The 15018-nt window shown below is 47.4% G+C and overlaps 1 protein-coding gene across 1 annotated transcript; it reads right to left on the reverse strand.

Moving 5' to 3' along the window:
* Nucleotides 1-3587: 3587 nt before the first annotated feature.
* Nucleotides 3588-14503, reverse strand: LOC121864805 (leucine-rich repeat extensin-like protein 5; the record flags this gene model as incomplete). The annotated part of the gene is made up of 2 exons (XM_042363970.1): nucleotides 3588-4031; nucleotides 13875-14503. Coding segments are annotated over 2 exons (1073 nt in total), but the record flags the coding sequence as incomplete, so codon positions are not given.
* Nucleotides 14504-15018: the final 515 nt, after the last annotated feature.

The raw sequence follows: 15018 nt of genomic DNA on the forward strand, positions 1-15018 counted from the left end.
GGATGGGTAAGGTTGAGGACGAGTGGTGACCTGATGATTAGCTCCCCTCAGTTTATTTCCCCTGAAGATTAACCACCCTAACGTTAATTTGATCTCGTTGAGCTTAACTTATTGCTATCCTAACCTAATTAAACCTAACGTAACCTAACGCTTACTTAACCTAACCTAACTCTGGCCTAACATAACCTAACGCTTACTTAACCTACCCTAACCTAGCATAACTTCATTTAACATAGCGCCCCCCCCCCTTCAAAAGAATAAAAATAATAATAAGTAAAATAAAACATTAAGTTGTTTAATCAGGGTTAAGGTGAATGAGACAGGTAATGTGTATGTTGGGGGGATATTCAGAATGTCCAATAGTATATGTGTGTGTGTGTGTGTGTGTGTATGTATGTGTGTGTTGATAGCCGTAGCAGCGCGGGATGTTAATGGTGATAATAATAATAATACTAAAAAGATGAAATATTTTTAACAGTCGTAATAATATGAATAATGATAATAATAATAACAATAACAACAACATTCTCCAGGAACAAATAAACAATAAGACAAAAATAAGGTTCAGAATCATATCAGTAATTGAATTTATACAGCTCATGAAATCACAAGGAAAAATAACGAAAGATAAACAAAAAATTACGCATCCTGTTCGTCCCTGAGCGATAAAAAAAGAGAGAAATGCCGAGTAAATAAATAAACAGTAAACACAGGAGGAATCATCAGATAACACGGCTGTAAAAAAAACTCCAGATCAGAGACGGAATAAAAAAAAATACAGTAAATGAGAAACCTTGTCTGTTTGATGGCCGTTTTTGATTGGTTGTTGACGAGTCCTGCTGGCTGGTATCCGGGTGTTTCGTGATGTGTGTTGTTGTTTTTTTTCTCCCAGGGCGTGGTGTTGTCTCATGCTGTCGTCTCTTAGCGTGTGTTGGAGGACCCGGGGAATGTGACCGATTTGACACACACACACACACACACAGACACACACACTCACTCACTCACTCACTCACTCACTCACACACTCTACTCTACCTGTTTAGGCCAGATACCCCGCATATTCTCTCTCTCTCTCTCTCTCTCTCTCTCTCTCTCTCTCTCTCTCTCTCTCTCTCTCTCTCTCTCTTTATGGGAGAGGAAAGTAGCCCAGGAGATAGATAAAGGAAGGGGAGCTGAGGTGGTAGATGAGGAGAAGTGAGATGAACCTAGGTAAGTGGATGTTGGATGACGGTAAATGAGGTGAGGTGAGGTGAGGTGAGGTGAGACAGAATCAATGACCAGGGACAGAGACAATGCTTGAAGCGAATTGGATCACCTTCACCACCACTCCATGTTGGAGAGGGCTGGAGGGAGGGAGGGAAGGGAGGGCTGGAGGGAGGGAGGGGAGAGAGGACTGGATGGTGGGAAGGAGGGGGGAAATGAGAGGGGGAGGAATTGCTGGTGATGAAAGGGGTTAGTAGGGGGTAGATGAGAGGGGAGGTGAGGTGAGGTGAGTGAGGTTACATAAGAAAATAAGGAGTCTGCAATAGGCCGGTTGACCTGTGCATGGCAGCTCCTGTCGAGAGTTACTACCACTCTCTATCATCCATGAATCTATCTAGCCTCCTTTTGAAACTTTCCAGCGTTCCAACACTTACTACAAAGTTGCTAAGCTTGGTATACAAGTGGGTACACAGGGGCCAGTACACACAGCCACTTAATGCAGTACACAGCCACTTAATGCAGTACACAGCCAATGTACACACAGCCACTTTATTCAGTACACAGCCAGTTTATGCAGTACACAGCCAACATACACAGCTCCCAATACACCTAATACACAGGATCAGTGAGGTGTGGGGCCCCTTACTAATTACTGGTAGCGCGTGTGATGTGTTTTAATTAGCCTAATGACTTTAATTATATTGTCATTGTTCAACTCTGGTAAAATAAAAGGTCTTTGGCAACACACACCCTTTTGTTGGGGAGGATATTAATGGTCCTTTCAAGTCGCCAACAATACGGTTCCCGCCTCCCGTTTTCTTTAAGGCTGGTTATCGTTTCCCATTTTCTTTGAGCAAACTCTTGAATAAACTTAATGTGGTTCTCGCCTCCCGTTTTATTTTAAATTAATATTGTTGGCCAGTTTCCCGATATAAAAACAAACAAACAAGCAAAACACTGATTACCGCTTCCCGTTTTCTTTAATTTTTTTTAGACGACTCTCCATTACCTAGAAAATATTTTAGTTTCCCCTCCCATTATTTCCTTCAAACAGACAATCTCTAATTCAAGTGATATCGTTAAATATTATTACCATTCCTTGACACGAGAGCAGAAACAGCGTATAGAGTTAATCTTGTCCACCTGTCTTGTCTGTTTGTGTGTGTGTCTGTCTGTCTCTGTCTGTCTGTGTTCTGACTTGTTACAACTACATCATCACGTCAAAAGTAGGTCGCGGTGATATTCCCTCCCCCCTCCCTCCCCCCTCCCTCTTTCTCCCCCTCCCTTCTCCCCCCTCTCTCTTTCTCCCCCCTCCTCCTGGGTGACGACGACTACTGCTGCTGGAGTATTGAACATCGTCTTTTGTCCATCCGGCTCAAGTCGATGCTCCTTCTCACTTCCCTAGCCTCTGAGGACCCCAGATTCTCCTCCTTCTGCGTGTATTGTGTGGGTGATGGGGAGAGAGGTGAGGGTGATAGGGGAGGTGAGGGTGATGGGGGAGGTGAGGGTGATGGGGAGAGTGGTGAGGGTGATAAGAGAGGTGAGGGTGATGGGGGAGGTGTGGGTGATAGGGGAGGTGAGGGTGATGGGGGAGGTGTGGGTGATAGGGGAGGTGAGGGCGATGGAGGTAGGGGAGGGGGTATAATATGTAGTCTGGGGTGTGTGGGTGAGGGGAGAAGAGGTCTAGTACAGTGTGTGTGTGTGTGTGTGTGTGTGTGTAAGGTGTGAGGGTGTACTACTGGGGTGAACGAACCGTGAAGTGAGATCCTCCGCTGTGCTAGTGACATAACTCTACCTCACTCACTCCCTCCCTTCCTTACTCTCCTCCCTCCCTTCCTTACTCTCCTCTCTCCCTTCTCTACTCTCCTCCCTCCCTTCTCTACTCTCCTCCCTCCCTTCCTTACTCTCCTCTCTCCCTTCCTTACTCTGCTCCCTGTCTTCCTATTCTCACATCTCCTTCCCTATCCCCCCCTCCTCCCTCCCTCCATCCTATACTCTTTTCCTCAATACAACCCTGGAGAGAGAGAGAGAGAGAGAGAGAGAGAGAGAGAGAGAGAGAGAGACCCTACCACCTCCCTTCTTTACAAAGTTTTGAGAGGAAAACTTCCATAGATTAGCTCTTGTAATTCCCAGAATACATTCATATATAAGTATCCAACCCACTGATGACGTTGATGAGGAATTGTGGGTCGATGACGTCACTCAGGGCTTTTTTAAATCAACAGTGGTGGTAGAGGTGTGTGTGTGTGTGTGTGTGTGTGTGTGTGTGTGTGTTGGGAACGCGATAACTCAAAGAAATAGAATTGGATTTGGAAGAAACTTGGTGTGTGGATGTTGGCTAAAAAGACGAGAGAGGACTGTGATAATCTGTAATTTTCTTTTGCTTATTTTCGGGGAGTTATGGCCCTCTGTCGTAGGCCATTGGAGGGGGGTGAGGGACTGGACTCTGATGGCCAACTGGGGGGAGGGATGGACTCTAATGGCCAACTGGGTGGCTGGACTCTGATGGCCAACTGGGTGGGGCTGGACTCTGATGGCCAACTGGGAGGTGGCTGGACTCTGATGGCCAACTGGGTGGGGGTGGGACTCTGATGGCCAACTGGGGAGGTGGCTGGACTCTGATGGCCAACTGGGTGAGGCTGGACTCCTGTGGCCAACTGGGCGTGGCTGAGCTCTGATAGCCAACTGGGTGGGGGGCTGGACTCTGATGGCCAGCACAGGGGAGGTGGCTGGACTCTGATGGCCAGCTGGGTGGGGCTGACTCTAATGGCCAACTGGGGGGTGGCTGGACTCTGATAGCCCAGCAGGGCTGGACTCCTGATGGCCAACTGGGGGGAGGTGGCTGGACTCTGATACAGCCCAACTGGGTGAGGCTAGACTCCTAATGGCCAACTGGGGGGGCAGGTGGCTCATGGACTCTGATGGCTAACTAGAGGGTGGGGTGGCTGGACTCTGATGGCCAGCAGGGGGGGGGTGGCTGGACTCTGATGGCCAACTGGGAGAGGTGCTAGACTCTGATGGCCAACTGGGTGGGGCTGGAGCTCTAATGGCCCAGCTGGTGCAGGGGGTGGGAGTGGCTGGACTCTAATGGCCAACTGGTGGGGGGTGGGGTGGCTGGACTCGGATGGCCAACTGGGGGGGGGGGCAATTTGTAGCCAGGATTGTGTACACTGTTGCTGCGATAAGAGAATTAAATCATTATCTCTAACTTGTGTCTGTGTAAAATACTCCCCTGTGTGGCTTTATGATCTGACTGATAAATGTTCTTCGGGTGTGAGGGATGTTTTTATATTCCTAGTGCGATTAAAGGCAGCCAGAAGCCTGTATTTTGGTCTTAACATCACTGGAGGAAGTACTGTGGTGGTGGTGGTGGTGGTGGTGGTGGTGGTGGTCTTAACATCACTGGAGGAAGTACTGTGGTGGTGGTGGTGGTCTTAACATCACTGGAGGTAGTACTGTGGTGGTGGTGGTGGTCTTAACATCACTGGAGGTAGTACTGTGGTGGTGGTGGTGGTGGTGGTGGTGGTCTTAACATCACTGGAGGTAGTACTGTGGTGGTGGTGGTGGTGGTCTTAACATCACTGGAGTAGGTACAGTGATGGCCTTATAACATGTAAACAAGACCTAAACTCGACCTGTTTGTCTGACCTGATGGTAAAACCCCTAACCACATTCACAAACTTTCGGTGGCTAAAAATTTGTTTGTGTCGTGTTTCCATTGTAACTTGTAAATGAATGGTAAACGTGTGTCTAGTTAGCCCGTTGGATTATCTCACACTAAGGAGGGGGGAGGGGGTGGTGGCGGTGGTAAATTTGACGATGTTTTTAATGAGATTTGTGGTGTCGTAGGTAAATTGTGTCAGTTGTTTAATTTCGGGCGTGAACTGGTAGAAAATTTAATAATGTATCGTAGGAACCTTTGAGAATGTACCTCTCTCTCTCTCTCTCTCTCTCTCTCTCTCTCTCTCTCTCTCTCTCCGCCTTCCCCTCTCCTCCTTCCTGACTCCTCCCCGCCCCACCCCTTCTCACTCTTCCTGTCCTTCTTCCTATTTCTCTCCTCCCCTCTTCTCTTCTTTGCGTCTTCCCTTCCTCCCTCTCCAATCCTTTTCTTCTCTCCTCTTTACCCCCCCTTCCTCCTCTCCTCTCCAAAGCCTCTTATCCACTCTCATCCCACCTCTCCTCCTTCCTTCCCTACACCTTCTCTCCTCTCATCTCCTCTTTTCTCCTCTCACAGCCCTCTCATTCCCTCTCATCCCATCCCTCCCCTCTCCTCCCAGCCCCTCTCCTTACCATCCCTTTCCTCCCCTCTCCACCCCGTCCCTCTCCTCACCGCCCCTGTACTCCCTCCCTCTTCTGCCTCCTCCCGCCCTCTCCACCCCCACCCCGCCCCTCCCCACCCTTCTCTCCCCCGCCCCCTCCACCACCCCTCCACTCTCCACCCCGCCCCTCTCCTCCCCGCCCCTCTCCTCCCCGCCCACATCCCTGGAGGCCGTCAATACGGGCGTCCCTGTGAATTTGAATGGGGGAATTCAATTGAGTCCGGGTTGCCTTACACAACACGTCCGCGGTTTCTTTATTTGGACATGTTGTGACTCAGTCGGCGGCTCTCTGCTGCTCATTACTCTTTCTTTGTCTGACTGTCTCTCTCTGTCTGCGTGTACGTGTCTGTCTGCGTATACGTGTCTGTCTGAGTATGTATACGTGTCTGTCTTGAGTGTGTGTATGTGTGTCTGTATGTCTGAGTGTGTGTATATGTGTCTGTATGTCTGAGTGTGTGTATATAATAATAATAATAATAATTAACGGTTTATTGAAAAAGTTCTGCAGCCCGAAGGCTGAAAATATACATTGGGCATAAATGACTTATTACATACATTGGTGGTTTAACAAAAGCCTTCATTAGAGAAAGGTAAAGGAACATACAGTGAACATACAGATTAATGTAGGTGTTGAACAGCAAAAACGTAGTGTAGTAACTCCCTCCCAGATGGTGTTAGGAGGGACCTCACGTGGTGTAGTAGTTCCCTCACAGATGTGTATGAGGGGCCTCACGTGGTGTAGTAATTCCCTCACAGATGGTGTTATGAGGGGCCTCACGTGGTGTAGTAATTCCCTCACAGATGGTGTTATGAGGGCCTCACGTGGTGTAGTAATTCTCACAGATGGTGTTATGAGGGGCCTCACGTGGTAGTAATTCCCTCACAGATGGTGTTATGAGGGGCTCTCACGTGGTGTAGTAATTCCCTCACAGATGGTGTTATGAGGGGCCTCACGTGGTGTAGTAATTCCCTCACAGATGGTGTTATGAGGGGCCTCACGTGGTGTAGTAATTCCCTCACAGATGGTGTTATGAGGGGCCTCACGTGGTGTAGTAACTCCTTCACATATGGTGTTATGAGGGGCCTCACGTGGTGTAGTAATTCCCTCACAGATGGTGTTATATGAGTGAGGTGTGGTTCCAGGCCTTCCTATCGTAGACGGATTAACACATCGCTGGTAGTTGGGTCTCACGGGCCGTTATCACTGGGTACCTGGGACCTCACTGTGTGAAAGGTCAACTTGGGTACCACTGTTACTGTTGAGTTGTTCTCACTGACTTAAGCACTGTTCACCACTGTTCACCTCTGTTTAACACTGGTTCCATTTCTTTCCTAAATGAAATAGTAACTTCTGGCGTGAACTTGTTGATATTCCGGTGGGGAGGAGGGTTCAGGGGAGGGAGTTGGTATGGGCCAACATAACAGTTGACCTGGCTGCTCCGAGAGGAGCGCCAGGTGCGTCTTGACCCTTCGGTGGTCAAGGATGTAGTGTGTGTCTGTTTGTCTGAGTGTGTGTATATGTGTCTGTATACGTGTCTGTCTAGAGTGTGTCTGTTTACGTGTCTGTCTTGAGTGTGCCTGTGTCTGTGTGTATGTCTCCTGTGTGTGTGTATGTCTGTCTGTCTGAGTCTGTGTATGTCTCCTGTGTGTGTATGTCTGTCTTTCTGAGTCTGTGTATGTCTCCTGTGTGTGTGTGTGTATGTCTGAGTCTGTGTGTATGGTTTCTGTGTGTGTATGTCTGTCTGAGTCTTTGTGTATGTCTCCTGTGTGTGTGTATGTCTGTCTGAGTCTGTGTATGTCTCCTGTGTGTGTGTGTATGTCTGTCTGAGTCTGTGTATGTCTCCTGTGTGTGTGTGTGTGTGTATGTCTGAGTCTTTGTGTATGGCTTCTGTGTGTGTATGTCTGTCTGTCTTGGTCTGTGTGTATGTCTCCTGTGTGTGTGTCTCCTGTGTGTGTGTGTATGTCTGTGTGTATGTCTCCTGTGTGTCGTTCGGTACCTCTCTCTCTACACCTGAATACACCTCCTTTGTGTCTCTCAAGTGCCTGTCTGTCTAAGTCTTTGTCCCACCGGAGTGTCAACGTCCTCGTGTGTGTGTGTGTGTGTGTGTGTGTGTGTGTGTGTGTGTGTGTGTGTGTGTGTGTGTGTGTGTGTCAGGGGTTTCATTAATTCTCTCACACTTTATCTATGTTTGTCTATCTGTGTGCATGTTTGTTTCTCTCACTCACTCACTCACACGCACACACACACACGCTCACACACACACGCTCACACACACACACACACGCTCACACACACGCACACACTCATACGGTCATAAAGTGTCTTGGTGTCACTATTATTGGAAGCGTTAAGTCAATCACCAACACCCGCCTCTCCTGACCTTGCTGATACTGTTGTTGTTGGTCCAGCTCGTTCAGGCGGTGATAGTTAGGATAATTGGTATATTCCTGTTGTATATATTCGTAGAACTTGGAATATTCCTGTTGTATATTCGTAATACCTTGGAATATTCCTGTTGTATATTCGTATTACCTTGGAATATTCCTGGCGTTTATTGCATGTTCTTGGAATATTTCTGTTATATATCTGTTATATACTCCCACTATATACCCGTATATTCGTCGCTATTATTACCATCGTATATTCGTAGGCGTTATTGCGTTACTACATCACACATACCCCACCAGTTATTACATCATATATATCCGTCTGGTATATTCACAGCCGGTGGTATATATACTGTATGGTAAGGGGGAGGGGGAGGGGTAAGGGGGAGGGGGTAGTGATATAATGGAGGGAATCAGTCTAGGCTTTAACCCGTCTTAGAGTGGCTTATACTCTCTCTCTCTCTCTCTCTCTCTCTCTCATCGAAAGTGGTGAAAAAAGTCTGGTATGTAGTGGAGGAACCCAGGTATGTAGTGGAAGAACCCTGGTATGTAGTGGAGGAACCCTGGTATGTAGTGGAGGAACCCTGGTATGTAGTGGAGGAACCCTGGTATGTAGTGGAGGAACCCAGGTATGTAGTGGAGGAACCCAGGTATGTAGTGGAGGAACCCTGGTATGTAGTGGAGGAACCCAGGTATGTAGTGGAGGAACCCTGGTATGTAGTGGAGGAACCCTGGTATGTAGTGGAGGAACCCAGGTATGTAGTGGAGGAACCCAGGTATGTAGTGGAGGAACCCTGGTATGTAGTGGAGGAACCCTGGTATGTAGTGGAGGAACCCAGGTATGTAGTGGAGGAACCCAGGTATGTAGTGGAAGAACCCAGGTATGTAGTGGAGGAACCCTGGTATGTAGTGGAGGAACCCAGGTATGTAGTGGAGGAACCCTGGTATGTAGTGGAGGAACCCTGGTATGTAGTGGAGGAACCCTAGTATGTAGTGGAGGAACCCTGGTATGTAGTGGAGGAACCCAGGTAGTGAGGTGTGCTGTAATTGGCTGATGGTAAGTTACAGAGAACCAATTACCTTTGTCCCCGGAGCTGCCTATGAGGTAACACAGCAATAATTAATTAGCCTTAGCTGTGTATTAGTGCAGTGTTGTGTTGTGTTCGGTTGTGTTGTGTTGTGTTGTGTGTTCTTCTATGTTCATATGTATTCTGGTGTGTTCATGTGTTTAACTCTTGTTCATTAAGTAAAACTATGCTATCCAGGGGTGTGTGTGTGTGTGTGTGTGTGTGTGTGGTCCTAGTCTCGTTCAGAAATAAGTTCAAATATTGTTCATCTGTGTTCTTTATTTAGTTCACGAATAACACACTTTGTCTAGTCATTGGTGTATCGTAATTAAAGCCTCAGTGATTGTGTTATGATTTCTACTCACCTGAACTCACCTGTTGGGGGTTAATTAGCGTGTAGTCCTTGGCAGGTAATGTAGTCGATGCAAGGTGGGGTATAATTTGGGTGATATCAACGTCAGGGTTTATGTAAATGAGTGAGGGTGAGAGGGAGTGAGTGGGAGAGTGAGTGAGTGGGAGAGTGAGTGAGTGGGTGGTTGAGTGTGTGTGTGTGTGTGTGTGACAGGTGTTGGGAGGAAGGTTCATCCTCTCTCTCTCTCTCTCATATCCACCCTACTTCCCACTCCCACCCTCCTACTTACCCCTCTCTCTCTCTCTCACTCACCCCCTCTCTCACCCATCCTACCTCCACCCCCTCTCACCCACCTTACCTCCACCCCCTCTCACCCACCTTACCTCCACCCCCTCTCACCCACCTTACCTCTCACTTCCCTACCTCTCACTTCCCTACCTCTCATCATCCACCCTACCTCTCACCCGCCCATCCACTCTACCTTCAAGAAAGACACATAAGAAGTTCTCAAATTTCCTGCCATTGGGAGAACTAACGAATAGAGAGTTGGCCAAATTGGTAAGGTGAGCTTCAGGTGTATACGTCTCTCTCTCTCACCACGTCTATCAGGAGTGAGAGAGAGAGAGAGAGAGAGAGAGACACACACACACCCCCCCCCCCACCCCGGCCCGATAGTTCCTGGGGCTGTTGTCGGGTCGGGTTGAACAGCTCCCCGGTCCTCTTGATGCTCACCCGATCGCATTATACTTTTCACCAGTGCTAGATTTTTGAGGTTCCTTTCGGAGATTTTTTGAGGTTCCTTTCGAGAGTCGTTTAGAGGTTCGGGAGCTTTTTGACCATTCGATTTTTTTTTTGAGTTCCTTCGGGAGTTTTTTTTTAGAGGTTCCTTCGGGGATTTTTTTTTAGTTTCCTTCGGGAGATTGTTTAGAGGTTCCTTCCCGGAGATTTTTTTTGGAGTGGTTCCTTCGGAGTTAGTAAAGATTCTCCTCTCGGGAAGTTGTGTCATTCCTTTTGTTTTTGTTTTTATGAATCCTTCGGGTGTTTTATGAATCCTTCGGGTGTTTTATGAATCCTTCGGGTGTTTTATGAATCCTTCGGGTGTTTTATGAATCCTTCGGTTGTTTTAAGAATCCTTTAGTTAAGAATCCTTCGGGAGGTTTAAAAAATTTCGGGAATCCAAAATGACTTAATCAGACTCCGGTGAGATTATCCAGAACCTGTGATTATCCTGACTCTGGATTATTCAGACTTAGAATTATCCAGACTACTTAAGGATTATCCAGACTAATAATTATCCAGAGTCCTTAAGGATTATCCAGACTAATAATTATCCAGACTTATAAATATCCAGACTTGGGATTATCCAGAGTCGACAGAGCTCTCAACTACCTGCAAGTCATCCCTAGTGTAGCGGCGTTCTCCTCAGTGGCCGGGTGTGTTGGGAGTCCTCTGACCTGCCAGGCTTTTCCAGGACAAATTTAATCTTTTTCCCAGGGCCCGCGGGAGTCCTAGGGCAGAGTGTCCTGAGTCCTGTGATTCTTCCAGATTTTCTTTTGGAGTTTTGGAGTTTTTCGTTTTCGCTTGGTGTCTTCTGGGGAGTTTTTGTTTGTTGAGTTTTGGAGTTTTTTGTTTTCGCTTGGTGTCTTTTGGGGAGTTTTTTGTTTGTTGATATTTTTGGAGTTTCTTGTTTTCTAAAACAATCTCCCTGAAGGAAACTAAAAAAATCCCCGAAGGAACCCCTAAAAAAAAACTCCCGAAGGAACTAAAAAAAAAAAAATCCCGAATGAACCTCTAAAAAAAGCTCCCGAAGGAACCTCTAAACAATCTCCCGAAGGAACCTCAAAAAAAAATCTCCCGAAGGAACCTCAAAAATCTAGCACTGGTGAGAAAGTATAATGCGATCCAGGTGAGCATCAAGAGGGACCCGGGGGAGCTGAACAACCCGACCCCGACAACAGCCCCAGGAACTATCGGGCCGGGAATTGGGGGGTTGTGTGTGTGTGTGTCTTCTCTCTCTCTCTCTCTCTCTCTCTCACTCCTGATAGACGTGGTGAGAGAGAGAGACGTATACACCTGAAGCTCACCTTACCAATTTGGCCAACTCTCTATTCGTTAGTTCTCCCAATGGCAGGAAATTTGAGAACTTCTTATGTGTCTTTCTTGAAGGTAGAGTGGATGGGCGGGTGAGAGGTAGGGTGGATGATGAGAGGTAGGGAAGTGAGAGGTAGGGAAGTGAGAGGTAAGGTGGGTGAGAGGGGGTGGAGGTAAGGTGGGTGAGAGGGGGTGGAGGTAAGGTGGGTGAGAGGGGGTGGAGGTAGGATGGGTGAGAGAGGGGGTGAGTGAGAGAGAGAGAGAGGGGTAAGTAGGAGGGTGGGAGTGGGAAGTAGGGTGGATATGAGAGAGAGAGAGAGAGGATGAACCTTCCTCCCAACACCTGTCACACACACACACACACACACTCAACCACCCACTCACTCACTCTCCCACTCACTCCCTCTCACCCTCACTCATTTACATAAACCCTGACGTTGATATCACCCAAATTATACCCCACCTTGCATCGACTACATTACCTGCCAAGGACTACACGCTAATTAACCCCCAACAGGTGAGTTCAGGTGAGTAGAAATCATAACACAATCACTGAGGCTTTAATTACGATACACCAATGACTAGACAAAGTGTGTTATTCGTGAACTAAATAAAGAACACAGATGAACAATATTTGAACTTATTTCTGAACGAGACTAGGACCACACACACACACACACACACACACACACACACACACACACACACACACACACCCCTGGATAGCATAGTTTTACTTAATGAACAAGAGTTAAACACATGAACACACCAGAATACATATGAACAGAGAAGAACACACAACACAACACAACACAACACAACCGAACACAACACAACACTGCACTAATACACAGCTAAGGCTAATTAATTATTGCTGTGTTACCTCATAGGCAGCTCCGGGGACAAAGGTAATTGGTTCTCTGTAACTTACCATCAGCCAATTACAGCACACCTCACTACCTGGGTTCCTCCACTACATACCAGGGTTCCTCCACTACATACTAGGGTTCCTCCACTACATACCAGGGTTCCTCCACTACATACCAGGGTTCCTCCACTACATACCTGGGCTCCTCCACTACATACCAGGGTTCCTCCACTACATACCTGGGTTCTTCCACTACATACCTGGGTTCCTTCACTACATACCTGGGTTCCTCCACTACATACCAGGGTTCCTCCACTACATACCAGGGTTCCTCCACTACATACCTGGGTTCCTCCACTACATACCTGGGTTCCTCCACTACATACCAGGGTTCCTCCACTACATACCAGGGTTCCTCCACTACATACCTGGGTTCCTCCACTACATACCAGGGTTCCTCCACTACATACCTGGGTTCCTCCACTACATACCTGGGTTCCTCCACTACATACCAGGGTTCCTCCACTACATACCAGGGTTCCTCCACTACATACCAGGGTTCCTCCACTACATACCAGGGTTCTTCCACTACATACCTGGGTTCCTCCACTACATACCAGACTTTTTTCACCCCACCCCCGGAGATACTATCAATCCCCAGAGGAAATACTGTCAATCTACCCCTTAAATGTAATGTCACCCTGAAGTAATCAACCTCCTGAAATACTGGCAACCTCTCTACCCTGAGATTCTGCCTCCCCCCCCCCGAGATACTGTCCCTCCACCCCCGATTATTTTTTTTTTACGGGGATTAGCCCACCTGGCACAGGTCACTGACCCACATCGGGGCCTGAGGGGCACAAATTTAATAATAATAATAATAATAATAATAATAATAATAAACCATAAAAAATACAAAAAATGAAAAAACGGATCAGTAGTGAGAAACAATATATGTATGTTGTGTTGTCAATAGTAAGTGAAACAATTGAGACCCTGCAATTGTGTGTAAATGAGGCAGAAAGTCAGATCAGCAACCTGGGACTTGGTCACAATTTTCGTGATGCCATATGGCAGCAGGGTCTACCATCAGACAACACATTATGCTGTCAATATCTTCCCAGGCGGTAGTACCTCCCTGTTTGATAGCTGCCTACTACCTATAATACTGTCAACCTCCCGAAATACTGGTAACCTCCTCCTACCCCAGAGACACTGTCCACCCCCCAGACACAGACCAAACAGCTATCTCACGGATGAGTTAGGGTTATGTGTGTGTGTGTGTGTGTGTGTGTGTGTGTGTGTGAGAGGAATGAAGACGTTTTTAGTGTGTATTTATGGAGTTAAAAAGTGTACACAGAATAGAGAGAGAGAGAGCGAGCATGGTACTGTACCAACTGTGAACCTCCGGGCAGAACTGGGTGAGGAGGAGCCCCTTGAGGTGTGTTGGCTGGTCCCTTCACCCGGCTGCTTGGAGACCCACCAGGCAGCAGGACGGTCATCACCCCCCGCCCTCACTCACCCTTTGATCATCTCTGCTAACGGGGGCTCGACCTCCACCATACTGAGCCGTCACATGGACTTACTGAGCCGTAATGAGGATTTAACACCGAGCCGTCACAAGGATTTACTGAGTCGTCACAAGGTTTTACTGAGTCGTCATAAGGATTTACTGAGCCGTCACATGGACTTACTGAGCCGTCACATGGACTTACTGAGCCGTCACATGGACTTACTGAGCCGTAATAAGAATTTAACACCGAGCCGTCACAAGGATTTACTGAGTCGTCACAAGGATTTACTGAGCCGTCACATGGATTTACTGAGCCGTCACATGGATTTACTGAGCCGTCACATGGACTTACTGAGCTGTAATAAGAATGTAACACCGAACCGTCACAAGGATTTACTGAGCCGTCACAAGGATTTACTGAGCCGTCACATGGACTTACTGAGCCGTAATAAGAATTTAACACCGAGCCGTCACAAGGATTTACTGAGTCGTCACAAGGATTTACTGAGCCGTCACAAGGGTTTACTGAGCCGTCACATGGACTTACTGAGCCGTAATAAGGATTTAACACCGAGCCGTCACAAGGACTGAACACTGAGCCGTCACAAGAACACGTTCCTACCCTCAAGAGCGTCACCTCAGGCAGAGGGTTGGTCTGGCGTAACTTCCATAAACGTGTAATTGCGAGGTTGAGAGGAACGCCTGGCGATGATGATGTTCACACCTTAAGAGCGAAACTATAGTCATCGAGCGAACGTTCGCCTGGCATAACTTTCATAAGCGTGTCATTGCGGGGTGGATAGGAACGCCAGGCGCTTTTGATTGCTCGTGCTGGCGGTGTTTTGTGATCCGGGGTCTTAGCCAAGTTTGCCGGAGTTGGTGAAGTAAGTTTTGACAAGATCATCAACTTCTGGGCTGGTATTCTCAAAGGATCATAAGATACATTTGACCTTTATCTCCGGGTCTCTAACGTTCATTATACTTTAAGACACCTAGGTGGATTCCCAGAGGCTCCTACGATATATTTTACCCTTGAGATAAAGAAAAGAACTTAATACCATCATGTACTATGCCACGTAAAGATAGAGTCTCAAAGATTCACACATAATATTTTTTTTCCGTAACAGATATATGAGAACGTATCTAATTGGCTCACGTTATCTATGACTTCCTTCTCTCCTCCTCCTCCTATTTCTTCTTCTTTTTGTCTCTTCTCT

Source organism: Homarus americanus, unplaced genomic scaffold (assembly GCF_018991925.1).
Source record: "Homarus americanus isolate GMGI-L3 unplaced genomic scaffold, GMGI_Hamer_2.0 scaffold27409, whole genome shotgun sequence".
NCBI classification, from domain to species: Eukaryota; Metazoa; Arthropoda; class Malacostraca; order Decapoda; family Nephropidae; genus Homarus; species Homarus americanus.